The sequence below is a fragment of the Galeopterus variegatus genome, unplaced genomic scaffold, assembly GCF_000696425.1.
Source record: "Galeopterus variegatus unplaced genomic scaffold, G_variegatus-3.0.2 Scaffold4076, whole genome shotgun sequence".
Classification (NCBI taxonomy): domain Eukaryota; kingdom Metazoa; phylum Chordata; class Mammalia; order Dermoptera; family Cynocephalidae; genus Galeopterus; species Galeopterus variegatus.
The window spans coordinates 283,148-300,711 of record NW_007730187.1 but is presented as its reverse complement, the minus strand read 5'-3'; the positions used below and the strand labels follow the sequence as shown (position 1 = coordinate 300,711).

The 17,564-nt window shown below is 35.8% G+C and overlaps 1 protein-coding gene across 2 annotated transcripts in view; it reads right to left on the bottom strand.

The window, feature by feature from the left end:
- Positions 1 to 3,889: 3,889 nt before the first annotated feature.
- Positions 3,890 to 17,564, bottom strand: part of LOC103602266 (zinc finger protein 527) — a 26,078-nt gene continuing 12,403 nt past the window's right edge. For both annotated transcript variants that reach the window (XM_008586682.1, XM_008586681.1), the window contains one exon: positions 3,890 to 7,860. In XM_008586682.1, the coding sequence (XP_008584904.1) occupies positions 6,287 to 7,860 (1,574 nt within the window). In that variant the 3' untranslated portion in view covers positions 3,890 to 6,286. The remainder of the gene's footprint in view (positions 7,861 to 17,564) is intronic.

The window sequence follows — 17,564 nt, the reverse complement described above, 5'->3', positions numbered from 1 at the left end:
CAGAAACTAGATACGGGAAAGTTCCTCATGGTGGAAGTGCACCGTAATGTGGCCCAACAGAGCTCAAAATACAGTTTTGAATATACATTAACAGTTATGAAAATTGATCACATATGAAGCTATAAAGAAAGTCTCTTCTCATTCAATTCCAAAGAATCAATATAAACATCTGACTGTAATGCAATAGCATTAAAAACAAATAATGAAAAGAGAGCCAAGACTTTTGAATTAAAGAACATCTAAGGTACAAAACATGTAAAATTGAATAATAATGAAAACACTACATGCCAAAACTGTAGGACACAACTTATATAGTATTTACAGGGAAATTTATAGTATTAAATACACTTATCAGGTAAAACAAAAAACCAAATTCTCAATTTGAAAATGTAAAATAAGAGGAATAGAGTGCACTAAAAGAAACAAAAAAGAATGAAATTATAAACATAAAAGGCAGAAATCAACAAAATAGAGAATTATGAAAAAATAAAAGGATAACAAAACCATGAGATGGGGTTTGAAAAGATTTATGGTCAGTAAGTTACATAAACCTCTGTCAAGGTCTATGTAAAAAAAGAGCAAAGATGAAAACAAGAAAAGAAACTGTGAAGTTAGAATAATAATAAAATAATTTTATAAATGACTATTTGTAAACAAATTTGACAACCTAAACAAAATAAATACATTTGAATAAACCTGATAAACTGAAATGGTATATAGAGCCATCCCTTCAAAAAGATTTTTAAAAAGCCTCAAGTCTAGATGGATTTACAAGTAAATTTTAACTAAACTTTTATGAATGGATTTGATTACCTATTTGATAATGGATAAGCAGGGTAAGAAAAAACACTTCATAGAAGGAGTCCAAATTACTGAGAAATAAATGGAGATACACTCCAGCTCACCAGTAGTCAGTAATAATGCAAACTAAAACATCCAGGAAGAATATCAAATGTTTGCAAGGATGTAGAAGAGGTGCTGCTGGTGAGAATGTAAACAGTTGCAGCCATTCTAGAAATCGATCTGGTTGTTCCTAGTAAAATTAACTGTATAAAAAACGCTTTCTCCCACTAGCTGGTTCCTAGGTAAATGTTCTAATCCAGTTCAGTTCAAGGGGACACATGCTAGGATATTCTTTATGGCAGCCAGGAGTTGTATTCATCACTACAGGAATGGATAAGTAAAATGTAGTAAATATGTAAGTAATAAATAGCATTAGAGCACAGTGCACAGAGGAACATAGATCTAAAAACCAGTTCTGAGTAGAAAAAAAATGTATATATATATAATAATACCATTAACGTAAGTTTCAAAAACACAACATTTGACCTATTTGATAAGGGATACACACACATTTAAGGATGCATATTAAACATACCTGTGCACATGCCTATGGGCAAGAATAGGAATTGGGGATGATGTGGGAGAAAACAAACCAGAAAAGGAGTGTTGCACTAAATTATTTTGATAATGTACTATGAATTGAGATCCAAAAAGATCAATGCAAAACGAAAAAGAAAAAAACAAGATCCATGCCCTTCTTTTTCCTTTCCTGGCCTCTGTTAATAAAAGGCAGAGTCCTAACATCCTAAAATATCCAGAGGGAGCTCTGAGAGACTCCGGAGCTGCAGTTTGCACTCCAGAATCAGAAAGAAGGGCTGAGGCCACTGCTGGTTGGGGACTCCTGGCCTCTGTTAATAAAAGGCAGAGTCCTAACATCCTAAAATATCCAGAGGGAGCTCTGAGAGACTCGGGAGCTGCAGTTTGCACTCCAGAATCAGAAAGAAGGGCTGAGGCCACTGCTGGTTGGGGACTCAACCCACATGCTGAGAGAAAGGACACAGGGGCTTGACTTTACAATTCTATCTCCCATAAGCAGCTGTCTCTAAGGCATGCAATTCGATTTCCTGTGTATCATTTCATCATTAATAACTCCTATGTTAATTGGTTACATATACTACATTCTTTCAAGTAATCCTCAGAAAAACTTCAAAGGCTAAAATTATTATTCCAGTTTTACAGATGACTAAACTGAGCCTGAAAGAAGTACAATCACTCTTTCAATTCTCCCAACTTAAAGAGTTAACATCCACATGTAGGTCTGTCTAACTCCAAAATTCATACTTGTCCCAATAATCAAAGGAGCAGATACTTACAGTGCTCCTTCTGGAAGAATATGCAAGGATTTACAAGGCAAATGCCTCTAAGAAAGCTGACCAGGAAGGTGACATTCCCCTGTCACTGAAGTACCCTTACCTCATGGCTTTAAGAAATCTACTTTTCTCATCATCCAATCTATTATGTCCTTTTCTTGAGCTTTGTGAATAAGTAGAAAATCTTAGCAGGGTATAGCAAATTATTATGCTAAGCATGAACTAGAAATCAGTATGAACTAGAAATCAGTATGAAACCATGTTCTATAAAGGAAGCATTTTTCCGGCTGTCTCTAAAAGGGGCTCAATCACAATGGCAGCGATTTTGCCCAAAATTTATGTGTAGTCCTATCATCCAAATACAGTAACTACTAAAAGGGACCAGAACTCTGTGGAAAATAATAAACCACACAAAGTTTTGCATTGTTTTCTTAGGAAAAGCTGCAATACTTTTAAAAAGAAAGAAAACTCCCTGTAGAAGAGCATAAAGGTAATGTATCTGAAGAAACTTAGCCACATTTCCTTTAAACTCATTTACACCAATTGAGGCAATCTAATATCACCAACTTTCAAATGGTCATTTTTTTTTTTTTTTCTTATTATTGAAACAATTTTCACAAGTCCTGAAACAACTTCAAATTTTATAATGGTAATTAATATATACTTCTTATTAAAGTGAGCTCTACTGTGAAGTTGGGCCATCTTTTTCTTCTTGGTAACAGGAACTATATAGAAAAGTGTCTAAAGAAAATACAAACTTACTTTAGACTTATTCTTATGCCTCAAAGTCTAGCTAGCAAAAACTTTGACTGAGAAAAATTTCCTTTCTTAAAGGGGAAACTCCTATTTCTGACTTTTTTGTCCCCTTGTGAATATATAAGCCTGTTTTCTCCCTACCTAAATTATTTGGAAGGTAGCTAACTTCATGACTTTGGGCAGGAAACATTCAGGATGGGTCTGGAACAGTCTGTTATTGCCAGAAAGTAAGGTTGCTTGCAAAGATGTCAGGGCAGTGCTGAAGGGAACAAGGAGTTGGCTTACAGTGACCCCTGGTGACTAAGTTCTAACAATTTAGCATCAAAATTACATACAATATAATTAATTGAAATGTCAAGATTGTAAAAGGCCATAAATCCACCTGACGCCAAAGAAAAAATGTTAAAATGCAGTGTACAAATAAAGAGGCATAATAAAATATGGGAATGAATTTAGTAAGTACAAAGTGTAAATATATACATATATTCATAACGATATTAATATATATAAGAATATGAATTTCCTTTCCATTAGATACATAAGGCATATAAATATGTCTATATGTGTGTGTACATATGTCATGTAGAGGTATGGTTGGATAGATGGATAGGTGGATAGATGGATGGAGAGATAGTAAAATCGATCTCATTTCTCAGGTCTTTACTCAAAAGTCAGCCTTTCCTCACCCACCATCCTTCCCTTCATCTTTTTCTCCTTAGAATTTATTCTCTTACATTTTACATATTTTACTATATATCTTTTTTATTGTCTGCCTTCCTCATTAGAAATTAGATCTATGAAGGCAGGGATTTTTTGTTTATTTAGTTCACTACTGCATCTTCATTGTCCAGATTAGAACAAAGCCCAGATAGTAAAATCGATCTCATTTCTCAGGTCTTTACTCAAAAGTCAGCCTTCCCTCACCCACCATCCCTCCCTTCATCTTTTTCTCCTTAGAATTTATTCTCTTACATTTTACATATTTTACTATATATCTTTTTTATTGTCTGTCTTCCTCATTAGAAATTAGATCTATGAAGACAGGGATTTTTTGTTTATTTAGTTCACTACTGCATCTTCATTGTCCAGATTAGAACAAAGCCTGGCACACGGTAGGCACTTAATACAAAAATTTTAAATGAAATACATATCTTCTTTAGATGCATGCACATACACATAAGCACAAATCCCTAGATGATCCTAATAACAATCACATACTAACAGAGCATAAATTTTCAATAATTCAAACAGATCAGGTCAATATATCACAACAAGATAAGGGGGTGTATACTTGTAAAGACAAACAAAATTTAGTACCTCACTGTGAGGAAAACATCAGATCGCAAAATATAAACATGTATGCAAAAGGCATGGATATAAAAGATTTTATCAACATTACAAGTGAAATTTAACTGTAAAAACAGAATCAACCAGTGGCTTGGGTTTATGTCACCTTGGAGGAAAAAAATCAGGTGCCACACTTAGGTCAAAAATCAATTAGTGAATAACTGGTCTCAGGCTCTCTACCGGTCTTCACCAGTTGAATCATTATTCTTCTTTAGGACTGGTAAGTTTAGGACTGGGAAACTTTCTGAAATAAGTTATTACTCAATACTTAGAAATTATTAAAACAAGTATTCCTGTACTTCTAGGACATACAAGAAAAAAAAATGACATGAGTTAAGCTTATGATATTAATACATTTTAGATTAGATGTAATATAAGTTTGACAATGTTTTATAATCATTATATTCGTGTTTGAAGTATTGAGTTATACTAAATCTGTTGTTTAAGTTGTTTAAGGGAATTTGTCTTAATATTTTAAAAAATAATTTTCAGATTTTTATTAGATATAAATATAAATTGACTGCTAAACAAGTTATGAAAGTAGTAGTCATTGTTTTGCTCCATTCACATTTACAAATCCTTCATTTTTTCCTAATTCATTTGTTCTGAACTGTTTTTATACACTGTTCAGTCAACACCCAAGATTCTAACTGGTTCTAACTGTTCAAGATAGCTAAGTTCCCCTATAACCAAAGTTTACCTCCAAACACCCATTGAGATAATATAGGAATATATTGCCCCACACCCTCATCTGCATCATTACTCTGAAGAATAATGATTTATTCTCCAAAATTTTAGGCATCAACTGCTTTACTTTAACCATTAGTTGAAAACGGCTCATTCTTTCTGTCTGCCAGCAATGTCTTTGTCTGATATCCCTAGTTCCAAAGACATTACTCACAAACTCCTTAAACCAAATTTACTGCCCACCTACAAAATAAGACCTCGTTTACAATTATTATATTCTGCCACACAATATGTTTAAACCCATACTAAAAGAAGAAAATCAAATCGTTCTTTTAGGATGAAGAACATTCATTAAACTGATGAATCCGTTATTCTGTCAGCTTTCCATTCTCTCTTTATACGCCTGTGCGGAGTCACTGGCACAAAGGATTTTAACTCCTTAAGGGAAAGCCTGTTAAGGAATTTGACTAGGTGAATTTCAAAATATTCATCCTTATTGTGAAACACACTAATAATGACTAAATTAATTTTATCAACAAATAAAATATAACAATTCTCTCAGCTTTATGATGGCTGTGTATTCAAGTTTCATATACTTGTTCCATCATAATGTTTTTTCCTTGTGATAAATAATTATGCCACATAAGAGATTAAGGCTTTCTCACATGTATAGCAAACATAGGGTATGTGAGTCAGTACCGGAATTCCAAGAGGCAAAAATCTAATTCGACTTAAGCAAAAAAATGAAATTTATTGGATTACAAAAATAAAAAAGTAAAAGATGGTGTAGACACCAGGCATGACAGGATCCAGATCAAACAATGTCATCAGATTTCTTTCTCTCATCTCCAGTTTCCTCTGTGTTGGATTTCAACTTGAGAAGTCTTTCCTTATGGAGTGGCAAAAAGGCTACTCGTGAGTTAACCTTTTTAACCTTATTGAATCTTTGAAACTTGCAATTCCAGGGGGTGGGAGAAGATCATCTTTCTTACTATCCATAACAATACCCCCAAAGGGCTCTACTGGTCCAGACAGGGCCATTTGCCAATCCCTTATTAATCACTAGGTTGGAGAAAACAATTGGCCAGCCTGTGACAAATTCATTGTTGTCCTGATTAAATTTCATCAGAATCATATGCATTGAGGGTGACATAGTGGGGTATAGAACAGATCAAAAAGTAATAGATGACTGCTACTCGGGCTATTTCAAATAATGTATGCTCATGAACTGAGGGCTTTTCCATATGCACTACATTCATAGAATTACTAACCACAAAGAATTCACTTATATCCAATAAGGACTGAGTGTCAACTAAATGGTCTCTTTCCTATACTGGTTATAATCAGAGGGTTTCTCTATTATGAATTCTCTGATGCCGTCTAAGAGCTGAGACACAGCTAAAATTATTCCCGCATTCATTACATTTATAGGGTTTTTCTCCACCATGAATTCTCTGGTGTAACCTAAGGGATAAAATCTGATGGAAAGCTTTCCCACATTCATTACATTCATAGGGTTTCTCTCCAGTATGAATTCTCTGATGTTGACTAAGGTATGAGCCACAGCTGAAGGCCTTCCCACATTTGTTACATTCATAGGGTTTCTCTCCTGCATGACTTCTCTTATGGTGAATTAGAACTAAAGCATCACTGAAGGCTTTTCCACATTTACTGCATTCAAATGGTCTCTCTCCAGTATGAATTCTATGATGTCGATTAAGTTGTGAATCAGTTCTAAAGAACTTCCCACATTTAATGCACTCATAGGGCTTTTCTCCGGTATGAATTCTCTGATGTTGATTAAGGTGTGAGCGATAGCCAAAGGTCTTCCCACATTCATTACATTTGAAGGGTTTCTCTCCTGTGTGAATTCTTAGATGCAGAGTAAGAGCTATGCGTCTGCTGAAGGCTTTTCCACACTGGTTACATTCGTAGGGTTTCTCTCCAGTGTGAATCCTCTGATGTTGATTAAGATGTGCGCTCTGTCTGAAGGCTTTGTTACATTCCTTACATTCATATGGTTTCTCTCCTGTGTGAATTCTCTGATGTTCAACAAGGAAAGCATAACGGCTAAAGGCCTTCCCACATTCATTGCATGCAAAGGGTTTCTCTCCAGTGTGGATCCTCTGATGTTGAGTAAGGTGTGCACTCTGTCTGAAGGCTTTGTTACATTCCTTACATTCATACGGTTTCTCTCCAATATGAGTTCTCTGATGTTCAGTTAGAAAGAAACCATGGCTAAAGACTTTTCGACAGTCATTGCATGCATATGATTTCTCTCCATTGTGAATTCTCTGAGGTTGAGTAAAGAATGAATAACAGCTAAAGGCGTCACCACATTCATCATACCCATGGGGTAATTTTCCAAAATGAGTGGTCTGATGTTGAGTAAGTAATGAGTGGAAACTTAAGAGATTTGAAAAATCATTACTTTCATAAGGTTTCTCACCAGAAGAAATTCCTGTATCTTTACTAAAATGTGTACTCTGGTTGAATTCTTCACATTCATTACCTATCAAAGATTCCTTCTCAGCATGGATTCTTTTATACTCAATTATAACTGAATTTGGGGGAAAGATTTTATCATAAATATCAAATTTGTGTACTTGCTGTAGTGTGGGAATTCTCTGTTGTGTTAAAAGTACTGATTTCAGTGGAATGCTTCTCCCAGAATTATTGTATTCATTGTCTCTTTTCCCAGTAGAGATTTCCTTAACAGTTGTCACTTGCCTGAAATGCACCTCCTTATTTCCCTGATTCTGCTCAAATTCATCCTCGTATTTCCAGGCTTCTCTGAAACTGGAGCATTCAAGGCCATGACTTGCAAGCCTTTCCATTACCATCCTCTGGGATATTTCTTCTTTATCAATGAACCATTTTGGAGATAATTCCTTAATTTCACACCAAGACTCCCAGTCTGAAAAATATCAAGAAAGTAAATGGCTCCTTTTTTCCTTTGCTAGGAGAAAGAAAACTGTTATAGAAGAAATTAAAAAATTTAACTGTGGGGAGCAAGGGGAGAGAGCACATGGTTCTAACATCTCCCAAATATGGCTATGCAATATGAACAAAATACAAGGGAAGCACGAAGACTAGAGAGAGCTGAGAGAGGAAGGTATATGTGCCGGTGATGGGGAAGAAGTAGTAGGGGAAAAAGGTAAAATGTAGGGCCTAAAGAGGCAGACAGAGCTAAATGCCAAGAAGATAATAAATTGTGGATGACTGATTAGATCATAATCAGTTTCCCTGCCTCTAGTCTTTAAAGCCTCCAGTCCATCCTGCACTGAAAGCTCCATGAGGATAGGAACTGATGTTTGCTCCTTTTTCTTCTTACTGTTGCATCTAAAGCTTAGGCCAATTGCAACATGTTGTTGAACAAATGAATGCTACCAGATTAATCTTATAATAATTTTTTCCACTAATGTTCAGAAATTTCTAAGATTTTATGAGGGCTGAGGAAAAATCATTTTTTTTTTCTCAGTGCCTAGAAGAAATCTGGAGGTTAGCTTTTCACATCACTGAGAGAAAAATGATTCCTATAGAGCAGACACTTGATACTTTCAAGAAAGAATATTATTTGGGTAAGGTGAAAAAAACCCTATTTTTAAAAGATAATCTCAAAAACAAAAATGAGAAAGTCCTTTTAATGTCACACCATAATAATCAGCCAATATATTAAAATATACAGAAGTTACTATTATGTGCCCAGCACCTAGCAGAGGAGGAAAAAGTCTGAGACAATATCCTTTTCCCATTTTTTAAACTCTAAGAAGAGAGATAAAACCTGTATGTATAATGATTTGATATAGCAGAAAATGAAGGACTAGCTAATATGATATAGATTATTAGTAGTATAAATGTCAGAAAAAAAGAAATCAAAACTCATTAGCTTAGTTAAGAAATAATTTCTGGAAAACATGAGCTTGGTTTTCAAGACTATGATGAGGTTTCCAAAATATAGTGAATATTTCAGTAACAGAGGCATTTTCATGTTTGGATGTGGTTAGGGATTATTTTAGAACTGTGCATGTTAGCATTTGGGGGTTAATTATGTATAGTGTTTACCAAAAAGCTTCCTATCTGTTGAAAAGAAAATTTGCCTCCAGCACAAAATTGAAAAGCAAAGGACAGAATATGCATCTGTATCTTTCTTCTTTCCAATGTACCCTCCACTCAAGGAAAGCCTCCATCCCTATCAGCCCCTCTTATACACAGCCTTGGGTTTTCTCTTATTTGAGCCCCTATCTAAACCCAGGTCTGAGAGGGCTTTGTTCACTTATCCTCTGTTAGGTCCGTACTGTGTTCATTCTTTCCCCAGAAACCCAACTACTTCTGCTCCTCACCCACTCTCCCAGCCCTCCTCTTTTGTATCCATCACCAGGGCCCCTATAAGAAAAAAGAAATAATTTCTGGAAAACATGAGCTTGGTTTTCAAGACTATGATGAGGTTTCCAAAATATAGTGAATATTTCAGTAACAGAGGCATTTTCATGTTTGGATGTGGTTAGGGATTATTTTAGAACTGTGCATGTTAGCATTTGGGGGTTAATTATGTATAGTGTTTACCAAAAAGCTTCCTATCTGTTGAAAAGAAAATTTGCCTCCAGCACAAAATTGAAAAGCAAAGGACAGAATATGCATCTGTATCTTTCTTCTTTCCAATGTACCCTCCACTCAAGGAAAGCCTCCATCCCTATCAGCCCCTCTTATACACAGCCTTGGGTTTTCTCTTATTTGAGCCCCTATCTAAACCCAGGTCTGAGAGGGCTTTGTTCACTTATCCTCTGTTAGGTCCGTACTGTGTTCATTCTTTCCCCAGAAACCCAACTACTTCTGCTCCTCACCCACTCTCCCAGCCCTCCTCTTTTGTATCCATCACCAGGGCCCCTATATTCCCTCTTAACAAAAATAAATCTTTTCTCTACTCCAGGCAAACGGCAGGTATGCCTAATGTAATGCTGAGTAAAAGAAGCCTGATGGGAGAAGACTACAGATAGTTTCCAACATGAGGGATTCTGGTGTGCCTGGAGCTCCAACTACTTTCTTATTAAATAAACAAATAAAAACATGGCAGATGAATACTGTAGGGGAAGGAATTCTACATCGTGCGGCAGGTAGCCTGGGAAAAGCATAGAGCAGGAAATAAGTATTGTATGTGTGGAAGACATATTCACTATGATTGGAGTAGAGAAATACTTAGAAGTCAATGGTATTATAATGGCATTCAGCAAAAAAAAGAAGGGAATTCACCTACATCAGTAACTGATTGAGGGAGGAAAGGAAATTATGGTTCATGCAAAGCAGAAGAGACGTAAATGGGCAACCATGTAGTACAGTGGAAACACAGGCTTTGGGGTCAGACAAAGGTGGATTTGAATCCTAACTCCACATGTAGCTAGCCAGGTGTTCTATCTTTAACAAGCTGATTAACCTACCTCTTGAGCCTCAGTTTCTTATTTGGCAAAATGAGGTTACTTTGCAAGTACAGTATGAGAATAAGAGATAATACATTTATAACATACCTAGCAGTGTCTGGCTTATTATAGATATTTGGTGGTACTTATAAAATAAAATTAATTCATCTATCCTTATTAAATAATTCTTGCACCCACACCACTAGTAGGCTCAGATATTATTACATCTATGTCTGAACAGGGATTCTGAAATAGCCTAATTGTCAAGTGGCAAGACAAAAAATAGAAAAGGTAAACTCGTTGGGGTTAAAATGTATCCAGGCAATATGTTAGCTATTAGCAATATGTATTTTCCAGCTGTTTATACTCTGTAAGTAGATGGAAGTTAGAAGTCAGAGTATAATCAACTTTGGAATCCAGTTGGAACTGTATAGTATGTAGGCTGATGTATGATGTTGGAAAAGGAAAAGGTCTTACTAATCAGTGGACCTAGTCTCCCACATGCTGAACTGGTGGGCAATAGACAAACTAATAGATATACTGACAAAGTAAGTCATTATTATATTACTGGCATGAAACCCAGATGGTTCTAGTAGGAAGTCTGGGGGAAAAGGTCTGGGACCTATGTGAAATCTTAAGAAGAAGGAAGAGGTTCACTGCTAATGTTCACAATATGTTCCAATGTATAGCCTGGCCAATGACGCACAGACTTATAGATTGGATCTCCTTCTTTAAAAGTCTATATAGAGCTATGCTATCCACTATGGTTGCTACTAAACTATATATGGCAATTTAAATATAAATTAATGAAAATAAAATTTTAAAAAATTTAGTTCCTTAATCACACTAGCCATATTTCAAGAGCTCAAAGCCAAATGTGGCTAGTGGCTACTGCATTGGAAAGCACAGCCATAGACTATTTCCATCACTACAGAAAGTTCTATTAGACAGCACTGTAACAGCCTGAACAGAAGTGACTCCATTTTGTTAAACTTTCAAATTTAAAAGTTTTTTCCCCCCACTCTTGTAACCCAAACTACATAGCTTGCAGCTGGACATTAGAATACAATGACTCTTGTTCACATGATTGCTAGAACATACTGACTCCTGCTCACATTGTATACAGAATAATTATAGAAGAAATTATTAACCCAGATGGCCATTCTTTACTAGCTTACTAACTAGATTTTTTTTTTTAGATTAACAGGAACTGAATCCATGACTTGACCCATGGAGGATGGTCACCATGAATCAGCTCCCACCTGGGAAGTTCTTTGGTGTTTATCTGCAATTTTATGATTATGCCTGTATGTTCCTGCTTAGATCACCATTAATCAGCCCCCTACCACCCATCCCTACAAAACCCTTTGGCAAGTCTGGGAAAAGTGGAGATGGTCTTTGAGGACATAAGTCCACCATCTCCCAGGCTGCTGGCTCCCTGATTAAAAGCTACCTTTCCTTACACCAACACTTGTCTCAATTATTGGCTATTAACTGGTGAGCAAACAGACCTGTGGGGGGTCTCGGTAACAGATAGAGATCCAAGTTAATACAACTAAGATCTTATGGCTAAATGAGAAAAAGACAGAAAAACAGGGACAGAGTTCAGTTAAAGGGAGAGAAAATCATAACTGAGCTTTGAAAAGAGAAAAAGGATAGTGGTCGGAACTATTTTATAAATCTCAGTAAGCTGAGGAATATGAAAATGAAGAAAGGCACCTGAATTAAGTCAAACTAGAGTGGTAAAAGGCAGATTGCAAGTCATAAGACAGTGGGAAAGAATTGAAATAAAGGCAGTGAGCGGAGATTACAACTGACATATATAAGTAATGGGAAGATAGAAGGGAATATGGTTTGCAGGAATACCAGAAAGGTCCTATAAAATGTAATAAAACTATTTTTTAAATGATTTAAATTAACAAATGTAAGATAGAACTGCATCAAAAGAAAAAATATACATGCATACTTTATTACCCCAAGCTAATTTATATCCGGTCAATTTCAATCAGAATTCCATAAAAATTTTCTGAACTTAGAAAATTATTTTTTAAAACACATGAAAAAAATGATCAACAATAAAAGGAAAATTCTGAAGAAAAAAAGAAATTTCTGGAAGCAATAATATGACCTAAACCCTTGCATTTAATGCCTTCCTTCCATCAAAATCTCTGTGAAAGGACTCAACCAGGGTGACTTGTAAAATTCTCTATCATTGTGGGAAACATCAAGAGAGAATGCCAAGAGAAACACACTTAAAATATTAAAAACTCATAGGATGCAGAGAACAGAGTGAAGAGGCACACGAACCCCCTCTCACCATCACTTCATCCTGACCACACTTGCTTAGGGGAAATTCATACAGGTTTGTGTAACTACACTCTGTGATGCTGCACTATGATGAAATTACTCAAGTATACCTTTCTCAGAACGTGTAGTGTTGGGAAGGGACACATGACTGTATATACATACCTACATTCATACATACATAAAGCTAGGAATAGAAGAAAATGGGCACATTTAATGTGAAACACTTGAAACAGTTTCATGATGTCAGGAAAAAAAACTGATTGAAATTGTGTTAGACACAGATATGGAAACAGTGGTTTATATAATAAAATTAAAAAGGAGAAAAGATAAAGGGACACATAAATGCTAAAAAGGAAACTACCTATAGCAAATAGTTTGCCTTTTCCTCCTAGGTACATAGGAGACTGCATCTCTCAACCTCCCTTTCAGCCATGTGACTGAGTTCCATCAAATCAGAAGTAATATGTGCCACAAATGCCACTTCCAGTTTGGCCCATTAAAAATGTCCTGAGAAATCCTCCATCCAACTTTTATCTTTCTGTGTGTGCGTGTATGAGTGTGTGTCTCTCAATCTTCTCGCTCTCTTTCTCTCTGTGTCTCTCTCTCTCACTGGACTCAAAGGATCTAGTAAGAGACCCCAAGGCTCTAGAGACAAGGTTGTCTACCTGAATGACAGCACGCAGCAGTGGCCCAAGATAACCTCATACTGGACTACGACCTGTATAAGAAATACTCTTTACTGGTGTGTGTCTCTCAATCTTCTCGCTCTCTCTCTGTGTCTCTCTCTCTCACTGGACTCAAAGGATCTAGTAAGAGACCCCAAGGCTCTAGAGACAAGGTTGTCTACCTGAATGACAGCATGCAGCAGTGGCCCAAGATAACCTCATACTGGACTACGACCTGTATAAGAAATACTCTTTACTATTTTTATTCACTAAGATTTTTTTAAAGCAATTAGCTTACCCTGACTAATAAACTCAGAATTGTTGAAAAATGCTAGGATGAAACAGTACAATAAGCTGGCTAGATAAATGATAAATATATACAAATTAATACCTTTTATATACACCAACAATAATCAGTGAGAACATCTAAAGGAAAATAAAGCTATATAGTAAGGAAAACAGTGTAGCATTGGCTTAGAAATATACATATGAAACAAAAAAGAGGAAATAAAAAGAAATAAACTTCATGAAAAAATAAGAACTTGGCATATCATGGGGGAGGCATTATAACCAACGGTGAAGAAATGGATTAATCAATAAATGATATTGGAAAAATTCCATGTGAAAAAAACCCTCACAAATCATATTTTAAAATTAATTTCCACATGGATTACAGGTCTAAGAGAGAAAAACAAAACTGTAACACCTTAAAAATAATATAGGAGAATATTTTTATGGCCCAGTTAAGGGAGGTTTAGTAAACAAGACTGTAATAAATCACAAACTATAATAAAAAAGATGAATGAATTTGACATTAATATTAAAAACTTCTGTGCAGGAGAAGACACAACAAAGTTAAAAGTCACAGGAAAGTCTGGGAAAAGACGACCAAGATACAAATTTTAGAAAATATATAGTGAATATATAAAGGTCCCCCAAAATGGGTTAGAATATGAACAGATAATTCACAGAAAAGAAAAACTTCATGGACAGTGCATTCCTGGAAAGATGTTCAATATCACTAGTAAATTAAAACCACCATGAGAGCATTTTCCTTACATTATACACAAAGATTTAAGTTAGACAATTTAAGAAAAATATCAAAAACATAAGTTGGGGAATGTCAACAGAGTAAGGAGAAGGAACTCTCAGTCACTGATATGATCATTTCCGAGAATAATTTGACTATGTATAAATAAAAACATGCACTTCTACATTCTAGCAGTTTTACTTCTAGGTACAAATCCTTGAGAAACTCTTATACATGGAGAAACACGTATGGAAATATACCTTGCCACTATGTCAGAAAGCAAAAAATGGAAACAATCTAATTGACCATTGGTAGGAAAAAGTTAAATAAAATGTGGTAAATTCAAAACATGTAATATTACACAACAGTTAAAAAGAAACAGAACTATATTATATATAGACTTACCAAGGATAAATCTCAAAATCAATGTTAATGAAAGTTGCAGAGCAAAATGTAAAGAATACTACCTATGAAAATAAACACTTTTTAAAATACAGATTCATAAATGTTTACAAAAAATGTTTTAAAAATGAACTAGAAGGACGTACATTGAATTCATGACTGTAGTTGCTTCTGAGAAAGGAAACTGAGAACTGGGAACAAAGAGAACTGGTACTTTAAAATGGTTCATCTCTTTCATCAAAAAAGTAAAAATATGTCAAAATATTAACAATAGTCAATTCTGGGTGGTGAGTACTGGGACACTTGTTATCCTCTTCTCTATACTTTCCTGTATTTTCAACTTTATCAAAAGAAAAAAACAAAAATATTTCTGGAAATAAAAACTTTACTCTCTGGTATGGGTTAAATGTGTCCCCCGAAAGTTCATATCTTGGAAACTTGATCCCCACTATAATAGTGTTAAGAGGGTGGGAAGTCCAATTATGGTATTTGAAAGGTGGGGTCTATAAGAGGTGATTAGATTGTGAGGGCTGTGCCTTCGTGAATGGATTGATCCTTTCATGGAGTAATGGGCATGGTTCTTATGGCTTTTAAAGGAAAACAAGTGAAAAGTTTAGCTCTCTTGCTCAGCCCAGTCTCACCATGTGACACTCTGGTCACCATGGGACCCTGTAAAGAGTTCCCACCCAGGAGGAGACCCTCACCAGATATTTTCCCTAGACCTTTGACTACCCAGCCTCCAAAAGTGTAAGAAGTAAATTTCATTTCTTTATAAATTACCCAATTTCAGGTATTCTGTTATAAGCAACAGAAAATGGACTAATACATTCTACATCCTCAAAGAGAATACATATATCAAGAAAAGATGAACCAAAATGGTCAGAACTGAGATATGCCCTAATAAAGTGACTTTAAAACTAGAGAAAGAATAATCTAAAGACCAGAACAAAATATAAAGCTACTTATACATAAAGAAAAAAATATAAAGCTGGCAATAGACGTCTTCATAATAATATTCAATGGCAATACTATAGTATAAGAAACTTAAAGAAAAAATGGCCAATTCTGAACAAGGTAGAACTTGGGAAGACATTGTTTGCACAAGTCTATTTTGAGGAAACTTCTAGAGAACAAGTCAGCCAATCAAAAGATGTCTAGAGAAATTTCAGCAAATGGACTGGTGGAAAACACTGAATATATTTAACTACAAAACTAAGACTAAATGAAAGGTTGGGATAGATGTGACAAGTGACGTAAATGTAGTATGTAAATGTAGTATGCCTTGATGATATAAAAAGCATACAGTTAGGATATTTTTTAAAGTTGATGGATCGAGTAGTAGAAGGAATAAATATTGTGTAAATAAACTGTACTATAACCATAAAGGTAAATGCTAGAATACAACAAAAATTTTCCTAATTAGCATAAAAACTACAGTAGTATATAATAAAAAAGGGTTAAGAAAACAGATACATGAGGCAGGACCCAGCACCACCCAATAACTGGGGATGTACAGACAGTGAAAAAATCCCAGGCAGCCTGCCCACCACCAGCCACAACTAGGGATGCACAGGCAGTATAAGCCCTGGACAGCCCTCTCCCAATCATGCAGAGGGCAGGATCCAACACCACATACTGCAACCAGAAGGCCCCACACCACTTCTACAGAAGTAGTCCACAACTGCCACCACAACAGCTTCTACTGCTGCAAGGATGGCTAGTCACCACAGTAGCAGCCACAACCATCATACAGGTGGCCTGCTGCATATCTGACTGCTCTGACACAAGAAGAGTCACGAGAGGAGCCTGGAAAAAGAGGAGGCAGACTTTCTACACAAAGTGCCCTCTAGAGTAGTAGAAGCAGCACCTGATCTACCAGATGAACAGCGATCTATGTAGATATACTAGAAAAACAAACAAACAAACAAAAAAAACCCCAAGAAAATATGACACTACCAAAGGAATACAGTAATTCTAAAGTACCAGACCATACAGAACAGGAAACCTCTGAAGTGACTGAAAAGGAATTCTAAGTAACAATCTTAAGGAAACTCAATGAGGTAAGAGAAGACTCAGTTGGACAACAGAATGAAACATGAAAAAATATCCACAATATGAAGGAGTAAATTTACAAAAATATTAATACCCTAAAAAAATAATGTAGCAGAACTCCTGGAACTGAAGGATTCATTCAATGACATAAAAAACACAACTGAGAGCTTAAGAAGCAGATTAGAGCAAACAGAAGACAGAATCTCTGATCTCAAAGACGGTCTTTATGAAATGACCCAGGCAGACAGAAAAAAAGGAAAGAATTTTTTAAATGAAGAAAGTCTAAGAGAGTTAGCAGACAATCTTAAGCGCACAAACATCCAAATCATGAGCGATCCTGAAGGTGAGGAGAAAGGTAAAAGAATTGAAAATCTATTCGATGAAATGATAATGGAAAACTTCCCTGGTATGGGGAGAGACACAGACCTTCAGAGTCAGGAAGCTAAAAGACCCCAAAACAGATTCAATCCAAAAAGATCCTCTCCAAGACACATTATACTCAAATTGGCAAAGCTCAGAGACAAAGAGAGAATCCTAAAAGCAGCAAGAGAGAAAAGCATCAAGTCACTTATAAGGGAGCCTCCATCAGACTAATAGCAGACTTCTCAACTGAAACTCTATAGGCAAGAAGAAAATAGGATGACATATTCAAAATACCAAAAGAAAAAAATTGGGGCCAGCCCAGTGGCACACTGGATAGTGTGCCGCTTGGGAAGCGCAGCGGCGCTCCCGTCCGAGGGTTCAGATCCCA